The 13,983-nt window shown below is 43.9% G+C and overlaps 1 protein-coding gene across 4 annotated transcripts in view; it reads left to right on the plus strand.

Moving 5' to 3' along the window:
- Window positions 1-13,983, plus strand: part of LOC119010188 (corticotropin-releasing factor receptor 1) — a 63,434-nt gene that overhangs the window by 20,879 nt on the left and 28,572 nt on the right. For 2 of the 4 annotated variants that reach the window (XM_037082149.1, XM_037082150.1), the window contains exon 5: window positions 10,615-10,700. In XM_037082149.1, the coding sequence (XP_036938044.1) occupies window positions 10,615-10,700 (86 nt within the window). Of the gene's footprint in view, window positions 1-5,372; window positions 5,788-6,419; window positions 6,694-10,614; window positions 10,701-13,983 lie in introns of those variants that run through there. The other 2 variants (XM_037082152.1, XM_037082151.1) reach the window with 2 other exon arrangements.

Raw genomic sequence — 13,983 nt, forward strand, 5'->3', positions numbered from 1 at the left:
GCTCCAGGCTGAATGTTTGTGGCCGATGAAGTTACAACATGTTCGCTATAAATAAGCTGTTGCAGCTAAAAATAGTGAACAGAAGTAAATCCATTATGCCTGAGCTCGTTCGCAGCAGCACTGTTAAAACTGCACTTCTGTGAATCTGGACTTCTGGATTTTCCAAATTAGTTACCAGTAGACGTGCGCTTGTGTGGTTTCACTCAGTTTATCAACCTAATCCTATCAGGAAAGATCAATACATCACTGGCCTACATTAACCCGTCAGGTCCAGAGTCCTCTGTAACTGAATCAGGGCTGCAGGCTGAATCACAATGTTAGCTTACATGCAGGTTAACTGTCTTTTTTAATAATGCGATTCCAAAGTGTTTACATCCAAATTAATCTAAAATTTCTGTGAAGTGCAAAGTGACTGTTGTTGTTACCGCTTCGTCAAACTGAGTCGGTCCAGGTCCGGGTTAAGAGAGCGTTCACACTGGCACATTTTGTGTGAGTGGGCTAACTCCGACTTTAGCCTCGGCTTGCTAACTTTGTGGGGTTAGCCTCAGAAAATCAACAAAAATAAAAAAACAGGGCTAAAGTAATCAGAGTCTTAACATCAGCTGTGTGTTCCTGCAGTAAAGCCCTGGGCTGATGTTGACCCGGGTTAACATTCTGTGTGAAAAGAGGCTAACTGTTAGCTTTTAGGGCTAAGGGTGATCCTGGGCCAAGAATATACTGTGTGAAAATCCCTATAAGTGGACCAACCCTGACTTTAGCTCAGGGATCGCTGGCTCTACTCCAGAACAGTTATCTTTGGAGCTGCAGGGTTATTCCCTTGCATGCATGTTACCAGGAGAGCTATTTATCAGCTTTATCTCACACTGTGTTTTAGTTATCCAACCTTGGAATATGAGCCTGCTTGATGAAGGCTGGATGAACAAAACATGGTATGAAATAAAGAAGATAAATAGCTCTTCTGGTAAAGTACATCAGACTGCTGAGGTTGAGATCAGGGCTTCAGATACTCGCTGTAATGTTTGTAATGCTGCTTGGAGTAAATGTTAGCTGTCATGAAAACTTTAATTATGAACCCTGTGAGGACGTCACTTGGATGAAAAGACGTCAAACAAACTTTGAGTCTGGCTCTCCGCTGGACGGCAAAGACTTGTGATTGACGTCTTTTGGATTTTTGTTTTTGCTCAGTGGGTTTTAAACAAAGTTTAAATCAAAACAAAGATTCAGAGAATCACCAACGGCAACGTTCATTCTAGTAATTAGGTTTCAGATATCGTTAAAACTCTTTACCTCCCAATCATTACTTTTTTTTATGATGTCTTATTTGTGCTGAAAAACATGATAATTCGGCCTCAGCGTGAGATGGGTGAAGAAATACCAGCTCAGAAAGTCCAAGCTGCACTTGAGTTAACCTTCTCGCTGAGACAGAGAGAGAAGCCCTAATTGGAGCGATCACCACACGCTAATCGTGCTAATCATCGCGGCCTCCACGATACGTTTGATGCTCGCTCAGCTGATTGCAGCATGTTGTGAAGCATATGCACGGAGGGGATGACAGACGTCCAGAGGCCGTTGTCCAGATCGCTCAGCCGCCGATTGGTGACAGACCCTCGCGGCGCTGCACGTCCTCCTCTGGGCCCGTGACTCAGCCCGGCGTGGCTATCTTGACACGTCTTGCCCCGCCCGGAAACCCCTTCACAATACAATGCCGTGCTTGACTTTCCCCTTAAAGGTCCCCAGAGGGAGGCCAGTGGATTCTCATGTGTGTGTTCGCGAGCAATCCCCGTGTGAACGCACATTTCCCCGACTTGCTGTGAGTTGTCGGGTCTTGAGCCAGTCACAGCAGATAGAGGCTGAAGGGGAGGTGGTTTTATTTAGAGAAGTGCTGCCGGTCAGGGGGTTGGCAAAACCCCTCACCCCGACTCACCCTGACTCACCCTCCTGCTCACTCACAGGGAATGCAACGCGTCCGCTTGTTGAATGAGCTCGGCGGAGCATCCGTTGAATATTAATACGTGTGCGGACGGGCAACATCAAAGACGGGAAATAAATCTGAAGGGAAAGATCTGAACGCGATTGTGTGAAAAGTAGCTACCTGTGCTCCTTCCTCGCAGTCAGAAGAAGGAAAGTAGATTATTCCCATCTCTTTAGAGCTCCGTCCAAAAAACAGTCAAACCCTCGAGGTGTCTGCAGAACCAAACAGAAGTGAGCCAGAATACACACCCAGCGTGAACACTGGCATGTATTCCCCTCAGTCCAGACCGCCTACGACTCCTCACGAGGCGCTCCGTCTTCCAGTAGTTGGATGAATTTAACAAGACTTTATGAAAATGAGCTGGCAGCAAAACCTTTCCATGAGCAGCAGGGACGCATGTTTTCAGAGCACAGGTACGGCGGCTCGTCTGAATACTCGTCATTATTCCGGCGTGGAAGTGTTTGGGAGAGGTGGAAAGTGTCAGCGATGGAGCTGCAGTCTGGTTTAACTCAGAGACGGTCTTAAATTTGGGATTTATGAGTCGTTAGTGAAGAGTCTTGTTTGTCACGGAGAGAGACGAGAGTTACGTAAGGATTAATTCCACTTTCGACAGTAGTGGAGGAAGTATTCAGATCCTCTACTGTAGTAAAAGAACTGAAACTACACCGTAAAAACTCTTTGTTCAAGTGAAATGTGAGGATTATCAATAAAATGTCCTTCAAAGTAAAAGCAAGTTTATTATGTACCCTGTGACAGTTTCCTCCAGTCCTATGATCCACTGAGGTGCCACACTCGGACCGCAAACAGCAATAGAAATGAATTATGGTCCACAGGTGGTCCAGATCTGGTAGCCAGGACGAGGTTTCTCATGACATAAGCATGCGTTCTGGGCCAGAACAGCCAAACAGTTGGCTGATCCCCACCCTGCAGGCTCGACCGACCCTGTTGATGCTGTTGTTCATACAAAACATATTCATACATATAACAAGTTCTCTCTGAACTCCTTTAAAGAAAACGTCTTGCCGGCACCGGCAAACGTGACTGAATGTAACGTGGATGAATCTCGATTACGTCGACTCGCCTGCGAACGTCTCCACTTCAGTCACGTCGGACAGATTTGAACCAGCGGCTGTGGTTTGAAAATCCTGTTTATATTCTACTATTTTGCAGCGGCAACCGGGAGAAAAAAGGGAAACCTACTGCCGACTCAATTATGTTTTCAGTTAGAATAACTAGAAAATGTTAATCAGCAGAACAAAGTTGCAAAAATGTGAAATGTTCACTTCATTTGTTTCCTGCTGAAAAAAAAAAACGACTCGCAGCATCAAAAGGAAGAAGCGAGATGTCTCGCTCCTGAGCAACTGTGTCTAATTCAGAATATTATTATATATATTATCAATTAGACTTTTTTGGACAACATCTTCTAGATCTGCTGCTTTCTACGTCCTACCTGCCTGTTTTTCCAAAAACTAGTCGGCTGAAAGAAGCTGACTGCTGATCACTTGTGGGTTTACTCCTGTTTTAAAAACCTGCTTATACGAGCTTCCACCAACAACCGCTGAACCGCATGAACAGACGTCGCGTCACAGCTCAGGATCCCACCGTCGGTTCTGCTCGACGGAACCTGCATTAAAAAAACAATTAATTTAGTGCAGATAATATGTTATTTTCTCCTCCGCTGCTGCTGCCATGTTTTTAATTAGCTGCTCAGAATGCACAGAGGAGGAAGATCCGTCTTAGCTGCAGCCATTGATCCGACGTGTTGGAGTGCTGAGCAAGTGTGACTAAATTTGGGTCAGCATATTCACCGGTGGAGAAAAAAAAAAATACGGCAACATTTCTGCTCTGTTCTGCATTTTTTTTTCTATGGGGAGGACGCGCTGTAAATGATCGGTGAGCGGTGGGTTTGTTCTGCTTGGAAATAAAAATGAAAAGAGGATCGTTTAGCCTCCGGGGTTTTTGGAAATGCGCCTGTGTTCCATCCACATGTACCTCGAGCTCCTGTTTCCACAGGGAGGATTTAGCACCTGGCACGGCCCGGTCGCTGTTTTTAACACCCATTCAGAAACAACAATGGCCCGGTCGCTAAGCAAAGATTAAAACTCGTATGTACCATGTAGCGTGCATCCCTTCGAACAATGAAATCCTCCGTGAGCCGACCAAGATGCTCCACGGACGAACCTGACTGCCGTTAATAGAACTCCTGGAAAAACTGCCACTTTGGCAGCAGCTCCTAAATGACATCAGCAGTTATTTTAGGGACCTTTCAGCTCATGACCGCGTACAACTGGCGTTTTACGACGCTTTCAGTAGCCCATTCTCTGCGGCGTTAAAGCACCGCAGGAGAAGTGCCGCCGCAGTGCGAGTGAAGTGTACAGTAGCAACATAAAAAAAAAGGAGGTGTTCAGTCCGAACACGTGCTCCTCAAAGTGCACCCTGGGACTTTTTAATGAAGTGAGAGAGAGACGGATGATTCCAGGAGAACCTCAGGAGCTGGCCTCCGTCCCAACACGACCACACGAGTGCTGAGCTGGGCATGTTCTGTTCATGTACGGTATTTAACTCAGTACATTAAAGGAGGAGTTTCACATCTGGGATAGTTCTTCATGTTCTTTCCCAGAATGAGATGAGAGGATCGATATCGGTCTCATGTCTGCACGTCAAAGAGGCAATATGGAGGAATCTTAGAGGAGAGCAATCATCAACAGATGATTAAAAGAAGAATAAAAACTTTATTTATCACATCTGTGCATTGTGTTGCAGAGATCTGCACTGAAGTTAGCATGCTAACCAGCTAGCCCTGGTCATGTAAACACAGACGCTTTCCTGCTCTGAGCTCCAGGTCCGGCCCACTAGTTGCACGGCTAGCTGAGCTAACTAGCTAACAGCAGGTACAGCTAGCAGCAGTTAGAGGTCACTATGGTGATTTGTTGCCATCCCATTTTTTTTTTTTTTTTTCAAGGATAAGGGTGGCCAATTCTCCCATACTGCACCACAAACCTGCAGCGGAACGCCACCACAGATTCAGAGTCAGGAGGTGATTAGCCTAGCTTAGCGTAAAGACTAGAAGCAGGGGGAAACAGCTAGCATCGCACTTCCAGTGCCAAAGAATAATAATGGCTGCCGTAGCACCAAACTACAAGCAGCTTCTTCCCTCTGGCACTAAGTTTCCTGAATTCATCTCTTTACATATTTTAAGTATAATATTGCAGCTATCTTTGTACAGTCCCGGTTGTATTATGATTATTAAACTGACCTTGAATTCTGCAACGTGCACTTTTTTTAAAAGTGTGTCTGTATTTGGCTTCTAAACACTGAACAGATGTTTGCCATTAAACACAACTTCCCCTAAAAGAAACACACACAAACTGTTGTTGTTCTTCCTCTCAGTTTATATTGGGATTAGAGCAACCAGCTAGAATATGTTAATTATTGAGCTGCAGAGGTGTTGGATTGTGTGTCGCTGGAGAGCGGCAGCCTCAACCTCAAACATTTGCCTCTCGTGTATTTCAGCCCAAAAGGAAACAGACGACTGCTGCAAACAACTAGAAATCCAAACAACAGTGATGCTGCCAGAGTGTCGTCTGGGTATTAAATCCACTGTAATTTAATTCAGCTGTAAAACTCCCTCGTGCTCTCTGGCAGCAAACAAAATCACAAAACATGAGACTCAGACAAATCCAGTGACATTTATTCTTTGTCGTAAGCTAGCAGAGTTTATACTGTGTGTTTTTATAAGGTTTAGCAGTATTTTGTGTTTATATGTCGCCACCGTTCTGTCACACAGTCCTGTACCTGACCTGTTAGAGCTGCAGGTGAGTGCAAGTCTCTGAAGAATGTACTATTGTGTTCCGACCTGCTCACCCATTCGCCGGTGGAAGGAATTGTTCCGGCGTGCGGGGAAGTCCTCATGTTCGCTTTGTGCTCAGAGTAAGATGAGAAGATTCCTTTCCTGTTGAGCTGTGAGAGGGTTTTTTTTTTTTTTTTTTGTACCTTACTTAGATATCACATTTTTTCTTTCATAACCATCTCCTGTATTCTTCATTCCCTCCTTCCTAAAAATAATCATTTAAAGGTTTATTAAAGTCACAGTGTGCACAGATTATGTTACAGTCATACAGGTTTACAGGAAGGTCATCACAGAGGTGCTGAGTAACAGTAACAACATGTCGAAAACCACAAATTACCGTTTTAATATTTCTGGTCACGTATGGTTGGCTAGCTGTTTCCCTCTGCTTCCAGTCGTTATGCTAAGCTAAGCTAACAAATTGAGTCAAATGAGTCAAAAATGCTACGTAGCTTACAAAAACGGTAAATGCTGTTTACATTAGGCACTAAGCTAACTGTGACAGAAGTACGTGACGTTTAAGTTACCGTAGAGTCAGTTTAATTACTTTAGTTTCATACGTATCATTAATCGTACTTACCATTTGTTTATATGGTGTCATTTCAGATTACTTAAATAATCATCTCAGTGTCTTAGGTAGCCGTTAGCTTGCTGCTCAATGTAGCAACAGCGTTAGCCTCATTTTTAGAGCTGAGCTAACGTCACGTCACTACAGCCCCTCTGTGCTTGAAGGAGCTGCCAATAATCAAAGTGACAGCAAAACTCCAACCTCACTGGTTATAAACCTCACAGCATTTTTACTTCAGTATTCCAGTAAGTAATTATCAAAACCAGTGACGAGCAGCTAACTTGATGATGAAGTTTGGAGGCGAAGGTAACGTTACGTAGCGCTGACAGGATGCAGACAGACGTGTCATTTTTATAACGTATAACGTGAAACTGTAGCTGCCAAGAAATCTGACACCCATCAAAAAGCAAATATTCCTCCAACTTCTCCTGATTTTCCACACATTGCATCCTGAAATGAGCACTGAGGCAAATGGAAACAATAGTAATCCTCACAAAAATACGACTTCTACTGTAACTAACAGGTCATAAAACGGTGCCTGGGCATTAAATCCACCTTAATTTGACTCAGCTGTAAAACTTCTTACACCTTTTTCCTCATTCAAACGATGCCAGAAGATAATTTCACTGTTAAAAAAAAACAAAAAACACAAAGAGGGTTACTGACGAGCGACTTCATTTTGCTTAGAAATATCTTCAGAGACACATCCGCTCTTTGTTATCAGACGTCAGGACACATTCTGTCTGTTTTTTTTTTTTTCTTTTTTAATGGAGAGGTTTAACGGCCATAAATCACTCTGTGTTCCCGTGCCAGAACGAATCTATCTCAAGGTCACGCCGCTTAATTTGAAGGCTCCACCGTTTATACCTTTAAGCTTCTGGCTCGGCATGTCGGCTGTGATGTCTCATTGTTCGGGCCTGTTTTTGTTTTTGCTTCCACACATTTGGCTGGTGGAGCTGAAAGAAAAACCGTCCGCTGCTCTTTGTTTTTTTTCTTTGTTGTTATTTCTTTTCTGAATAAAGTGACTTCAGCGTTGTGACTGCGATCCCTGCAAGTTATTTTTTGCAACGATGAGCCCGGAGGGGGAAGTCGTCCGACCGCGCAGCATCGTGTGAATATGATTTGAATAAAAACGAGGAGGTAATGTGTTTGTCTTTTCGGTGGAGGAGATTTTTTTTTTTTTTGGTCCGATGGAAGAAAACTGAGCTCAAAATCCCCCAAAAAGACAAAATATTTGGAGACATTTATCCCTAAATCTCATCATAAATCCAGTAAATTTAACAAAACCGTGAACTCTCTGTGCGTCGTGTCTGTAGTTTGTTCCAGAAACTTTATTAGTCTTCACTTTTGACTTTGACATAATCCTCCGCAGACGGGTTTTAAAGCTCTCTAGGATATTCCGTCGGGGGGTTAAGGGAATATCACGAGCTAGGTAATCTTGATCGGGGATGACAGTCCCCTTACACTGTCAACATGCTATTTTTACCCAGCTCATTGCACATTATTGCCCTCAGGCGACCCAATCCAAACCATTTCATCTCTTAACCCTCCTCCCATCCCCCCCAAAAAATTCTCATTACTAAAACGTGCATTTAAGGTGATCGGCCCTCATCTCGGGTCACTTTCGCGCTGATGAGGATTCAGTTAATACACGGCTTTGTTTTTTCCATTTTGGGGTTTAACATACAAAAACAGAGCGTGTCTGCAACGTGGACGGTTTTATAACAGCAGCCTGAAATCAGAACAATTCCAAATGGACTTATGGACTCAGTCTGGTGGTTATAAATGATAATTGACTGAGGGGAGAGGTGTTCCTGCCTCTCTTTGTCTTCACTTATCGTGCTTTATTGTGTTATTCGCTGCTGTGGTTGTCAAAGCGGGTCGTGGCACCACCAAGGGTCCAGGAGGGGGTTTCATGGGGCCTCCTGCAAAAAGGAGAATCATACATTTTCAATATAATTCCACCCATATATAACAAACATATGAAAACATGCAAAAAAAGTTATCAGATGGGGCAAACTGTGATGAAACGGAGCTTTGTGGACCAATTTGTGTCTGTTTAGAGGTCAAAACAAGATATTTTCATGTCGAGCTTATCACATTACAAGGCAAAACTTTTCTTGGTAAAACAATGTTCTATTTAGATTGTTATAACATAGACTTAGATGTTATGAAGTGATAATATATTGTGAAAATGTCTTGTTATAACATGCAGCGTTTTCATGTTACAACGAGATGACTAAGGCGTTGTTATGACGTGAACTTTAATTGTTGTAACATAAAATGTTTCATGTTCCAGCAAGATATTTTCGTGTCAATACAAAACCTAAAATCACATTATAACAAGAAACTTTGTTGTTGATATCGCAATGTAATATTTATCTTAATATCACGCAAAACGTTTTATGTTATAACAAGATTAATAAAATATTGTCACGTTAAGAAATTATAATGTTACACTGTGTCTGGGTGATACGACCTTAAAATCACAATATTTTGTGGTTGTATCGCGATACGCGATATAAACCTCGATATTTTGAGACCAAATCAAATATCATGATATTTCAGACTTTGGATGAGACGAGACGCTGAGATTTATGATCTGAAATCATCCCTTATGTGGATATAATGACAACGTGAGTAAAAACAAGTATTAAAATAAGCCGAACAGTCTGGTAAGTTTCAGAAAACAACACAACTTCACTTTAATGAGCCTTTAAAACCAGGAAAATACGACAATTATGACATTTCACAATATCCAAAATCGAAAAACGTTCTATAACAATAACGATCCATATTGTGTTTATGATAAAGTAGCTCATTTTGTCGTGATGTGGGTTAGGGTTGGACATCAGATCAGCAGAACACCTGCGGAGAAGGAAATTCAATATTTGGCTCGATGTTTTTCCAACACAAACCTCCTGAAAACAAACAAGCGCTCCCTGTGACTGATGTTGCGTTTCATTACGTCTGGATGTTGACAGCCTTCAAACTGTTTCCTCTCAAACAAACAAACAAACAAACAAACAAAGCGACGCAGCCGTAACTGTGTCAGCGGCGAGCTCGTCTCCCTCCTCCCCGGCTCAGCTGTGACTGGAGGAGGCGGCCCAGCGACCCGAGTCGACCCCGCCTGGAGCTCGGGGTCAGAGCTGTCTGTTGAACTTCACCGAGAGACGTTTCCTGTAACGGGGACGAGCGATTAAATAGCTGACACATTCGAACGTGCTCTCACTGCTGATTGTCACCATCGTCCCACGCCGACAGAAAAACAAAAACAAAACCTGAATGTCGTTCCAGCAACGTAATTTTCACCTGTGCTCGTCATTAAATTAGCTGATCCTCGAGCTTTAGTCTTGAACGTGTTATTCACGATCCATCGGCCTCACCTGTTCCCCCTCCCCCTGCAGGCGGCCGCGCCAAATAATAACGATAAAAAATAAAAAAAATGTCTGACATCTCTCCTTTCAACTTTTAAATTGCCTCATTTGCTGTATTTCAACTCCGCCGGGTCCCATTTGACTATTTCATTTTCTTTCATCTCGGGAAATAATAAATGCGAGATGACAAATGTGAAATTTGTTCCAGATTATTTCGAGACGCGGGGCGAGAGAAATGTGTGCGATTATACGCCCGGGCCCGACAGGGGGAAAAATATCACTTTTCCCGTCACTTGTCAGAACCTTCACACCGACCCCCACTTTTTATTTTTTATTCTGAGATGATCCAGCAGCAACAATACTGTTATTTTAATAGGAAATCTGACACCCTCATGCTGCTTCGCTCTCCTGAGTCTTTCTTTTGATGCGACGCAGGAGCTACAGATTGAAATGTTATAAATAAATATGCACTTTAATCGGAGCTCGATGAGTTTCTGCCTTGGATGGTGAGTAAGGGAGGGCCTCGGCGTTAACTGTGAGCTCTGAAATGTACAGAGTAACAACAAAGCTTAAGCGAGGGAGAGGGGTGGTAGACTGTCCTGACAGCGGGAAAAACGTGTGAAAAATCACAGCTTGTGAGACTTCCTCTAATGATATCTCCCCCGATTAGTCTCAAAAGAAAGGAAAAAAGGTCACGGTGCCACTACGCATCGTGCAGGAACTCGCGTCTTGTACATCTGCGGCGGTACAAGGCCGAACAAATGAGAAGATCTGTAAAAAATGAAGAAGAAGAAGAAGAAGAAGAAGCATCTAACAGCAGCTCCTCTGTCTTCTTTCTTCTCCTCCTCAGATAATGTTTACAGGAAGTGTCTCGCAAATGGGACGTGGGCGCTGAAGGGGAACTACTCCATGTGTAAGGCCATACTTCATGAGGAGGTAAGACCTTCATATGTGTGTGTGTGTGTGTGTGTGTGTGTGTCCTGATTAACAAGGCGTTTCCACATAGAGCCCTCTGAGCATGAAACATACATTAATCAGAAAAAAAAAACAAAAAAAAAAACCCAACAACAAAAGGCGAGGTTGGCAGCAGGTGACTCCGGGCTTATTTATAGTAAATATGGATCGAGGTCTGGTTCGGAGCCCCGCGGCCGTGACGGGTCGCTACAGTCAGACAAATGCTAAAAATACGCCGAATGTGCTGTGAAATGCCTCGAGAGCGTCACTTGAGCGAAGCACAATGAATGTTCTTCGCATTAAAAGCGGCTTAAACGTCGTCTCAGCCAAAGATTTCATGTGTGTGTGTGTGTGTGTGTGTGTGTGTGTGTGTGGGTGCTTGGCTGTTTTTTTTTTTTTTTGGAAGGCGGGAGCTTGAAATCTGCAGATCAAACCTGCAGCTATTCCCTCTTTTCATTCGGTAAATTCCTCAAAAAGGAAACCGTAACAGTGATTTCTCCAAACAGCGCTGCCCACCACCTCCCCCTCCCCCCCCGAGCGGTGAGAGCGACTTGTGGAAGCAGAGAGGAAGAGAGAGAGAAAAAAAAAAAAAGAAAAACAGCCGGTCAGGTTTGGTTAAAGCAGCAGCAGCGTTCACGTCCCGCTGTGCTCCAGATTTTTATCCACCTGTGTTGTTGTCTCTGCTCTCAGCCTCCACCTGGACGTTTGCGTTGGTGACGGCGACCAGGCCGCTGATTTAAAATTAGGGTCGGACAAAAGCGCTCAGACGGGAACAGTCTGACCTAAATCAGGCTGTGACATGAAGTATTGTATGTGAAATTTAAAATGTGATAATGGAAGTGGGCGACGCAGCGTGTTTGTGTTGAACTGGGCCGCCTGCTGAAAGTGAATATTGAGCAGCTGAGTTTCCACAAACACCGTAATCCTGCGCTGGTTCAGTACGTCTGTATGTTTCATTTGCTCCTTTTCTCGGGAGAATTTCTGCTGAAATCCTTCAAAGATAATATTTACTTCATTCTATATTTTTGAAAGACCAACAACATGTGAGTCTCAGCTCCTTGATGATGAACAGTGAGTAGAAATATTGCGTTTGCTGGGGACTATTTTCAGCTGTGGATTGATTCGCATCTGGAGCTGTAGTTAGCATTTACAACAGCCTGAGTATCTTTTTATTTTGGAAACAGGCTCAGAATGAAGAGATCTTCATTCAGACTAGTGTTTTAGAGATAATACCCCACACAATGCAGCGGAAAACTCAAATATCAGCGTGCAGTAGTAAACAGGAAGCAGATTGTAAACGGCGGTCGGCTGCTAAGCTTCAGAGAACACTGTGAACGGGGCAGAGATACGAGTCAGCAGCTGTTAGTTTTGTCTCTTTTGCATGATGGTACAAAAACTGATAGACGTGTGTGTGTGTGATCATTATTCAGAGTTTCTAAACATCTGCAACATCTGCACGCTTGAATCTTGGTTTTAAGAAACGTGTGGACATTTAAGTTCATGTTAGTCGATGTTTGAGGGTCCGTTTGTTTTAACCAAATCTGTCTTGTCAACACAGAAGCGTTGTTAGAGGTCGAGTTAGTTAAGTAACACCTGTTTTACACCTGCATCAGTGTTTGTACGCAGGTTCTTTATATTAGAGGTGATGGAGACGGAGGCGTTGGATGTCACGACAGGTTTTTAATGTCTTTTACTTTTGTCTCTCTTTTAAACTCGACGGCAGCCAAACAATGATCGAACGCTTCTTGAGACACAGATATCTTTAACTGCCAACGCACGTCGTATGATTAGGGTTGAAGATTAGCACGTTCACCCCGGTGTCGCTCAGCGTGGCAGTAAAAAAACGACATTTTTGATGTTTCTGTTTCTTTATTTTGGCAGTGATACAGAACAAACACATGGTGCGAATGTGTTTTTAATCTGCAGACCGTCTGCTTCCAGAAACTTGTTCCTGTTAGATCGTGCGCTGGGACGACGTTTGACATTTGACAAACACGTCTCCGGTGTCTTAAATTGGCGGGTTGGTTCATCTGTTCACATTACTGTGGAGAAGCTGAACGACGGCGAGTACGTTCACCAAAGCGGGAGCTGAGGCGGCGATCGTCCAGCAGCTGTGATGAAGACGACGGAGATGCGGTGACTGAGGCGTTTGATTCGGAGGATCTGTACACAAACAGCGATGTGAAACCTCCCCGACTCAAACTCCTCGACGCGCAGACATCAGAGCAGTATTGATTTTCTCATCCAGCGCTCAGTGATAAAAATCAATAGGCATTTTGTACAAAATGTCGAGCTTTTCCCCTCAAGAGTTATCTCCGTGATGTGATGCGCATCAAAACCTGAATTCTCATCGAAACTGCTAAACTCAGACTGGGTTAATTGTTTTTCCACCCGCAGCCACACAGACGTCCAGGAGCTCAACGGCAGACTGTTTAAATCCTGAAAAATGAAAGACTGATTCAAAGTGAAGGAACGTCGCCCAGCGTGGATGATCGATCCTCTCATAGTTTCATCCGGCTTTTGATACACGCGGGACGCTCGTCGGCACGGTCGATTCTCGCTGATTTCTGTGGGATTCGTTAACAATAAGATAAATATAAAATGTCGCCTCACAGTCAGAGGGATTCTGTCTAACACGCATGTTGCTGTGTCAGTTCGGTCTCCAGCTGCATCACATCCGAACGTTATAGATCTGCGAGCTGGAGGAAGACGGCGCTGCGGACTGAGACCCTTCATTTAGTGTTTTCCGCGAGACTCAGAGCGTCTGATGGGGGATCGATCCCAGCGGAAGATGGATATAGAGCGTCTGACCTTTTTAAAATGTGGGTTTGATTTCTTCTTCTTCTTCTTCTTCTTCTTCTTCTTCTTTTCTTTTGTAGCCGTGAAATAAATCACCAGGTGACTGCGGCCAGGTGATTGACATGAGGGAAAATTGAAGGGGGGTGGCGGCTCCTCTTTAAAGTTCAGCCTGTATTGAACCACATATTCTGAGCTCCCACTGGGGAGAGAAACCGCGTGGCTCAAAGGCTTATGGGAAAGTTTGTTTGAGGGAAAAAAAAATAATAAAAATCCTCTTTTTTGCGTTTGGGACTTGCTCGCGGTTATTTTTCTGAAATATACGATGAGTGTCTTTTGTTGTTTCTTACAGGAGGAAGGTGAGTCAGGTTTGGGTTCTGACTCCGGGCCCACACACAAACACACACACACACACACACACACACACACACCGAGGCGGCTGGTGGTCTCATATTATCCCCTCGTCGTC

This window comes from Acanthopagrus latus, chromosome 20 (genome assembly GCF_904848185.1).
Source record: "Acanthopagrus latus isolate v.2019 chromosome 20, fAcaLat1.1, whole genome shotgun sequence".
In the NCBI taxonomy this organism is placed as follows: Eukaryota; Metazoa; Chordata; class Actinopteri; order Spariformes; family Sparidae; genus Acanthopagrus; species Acanthopagrus latus.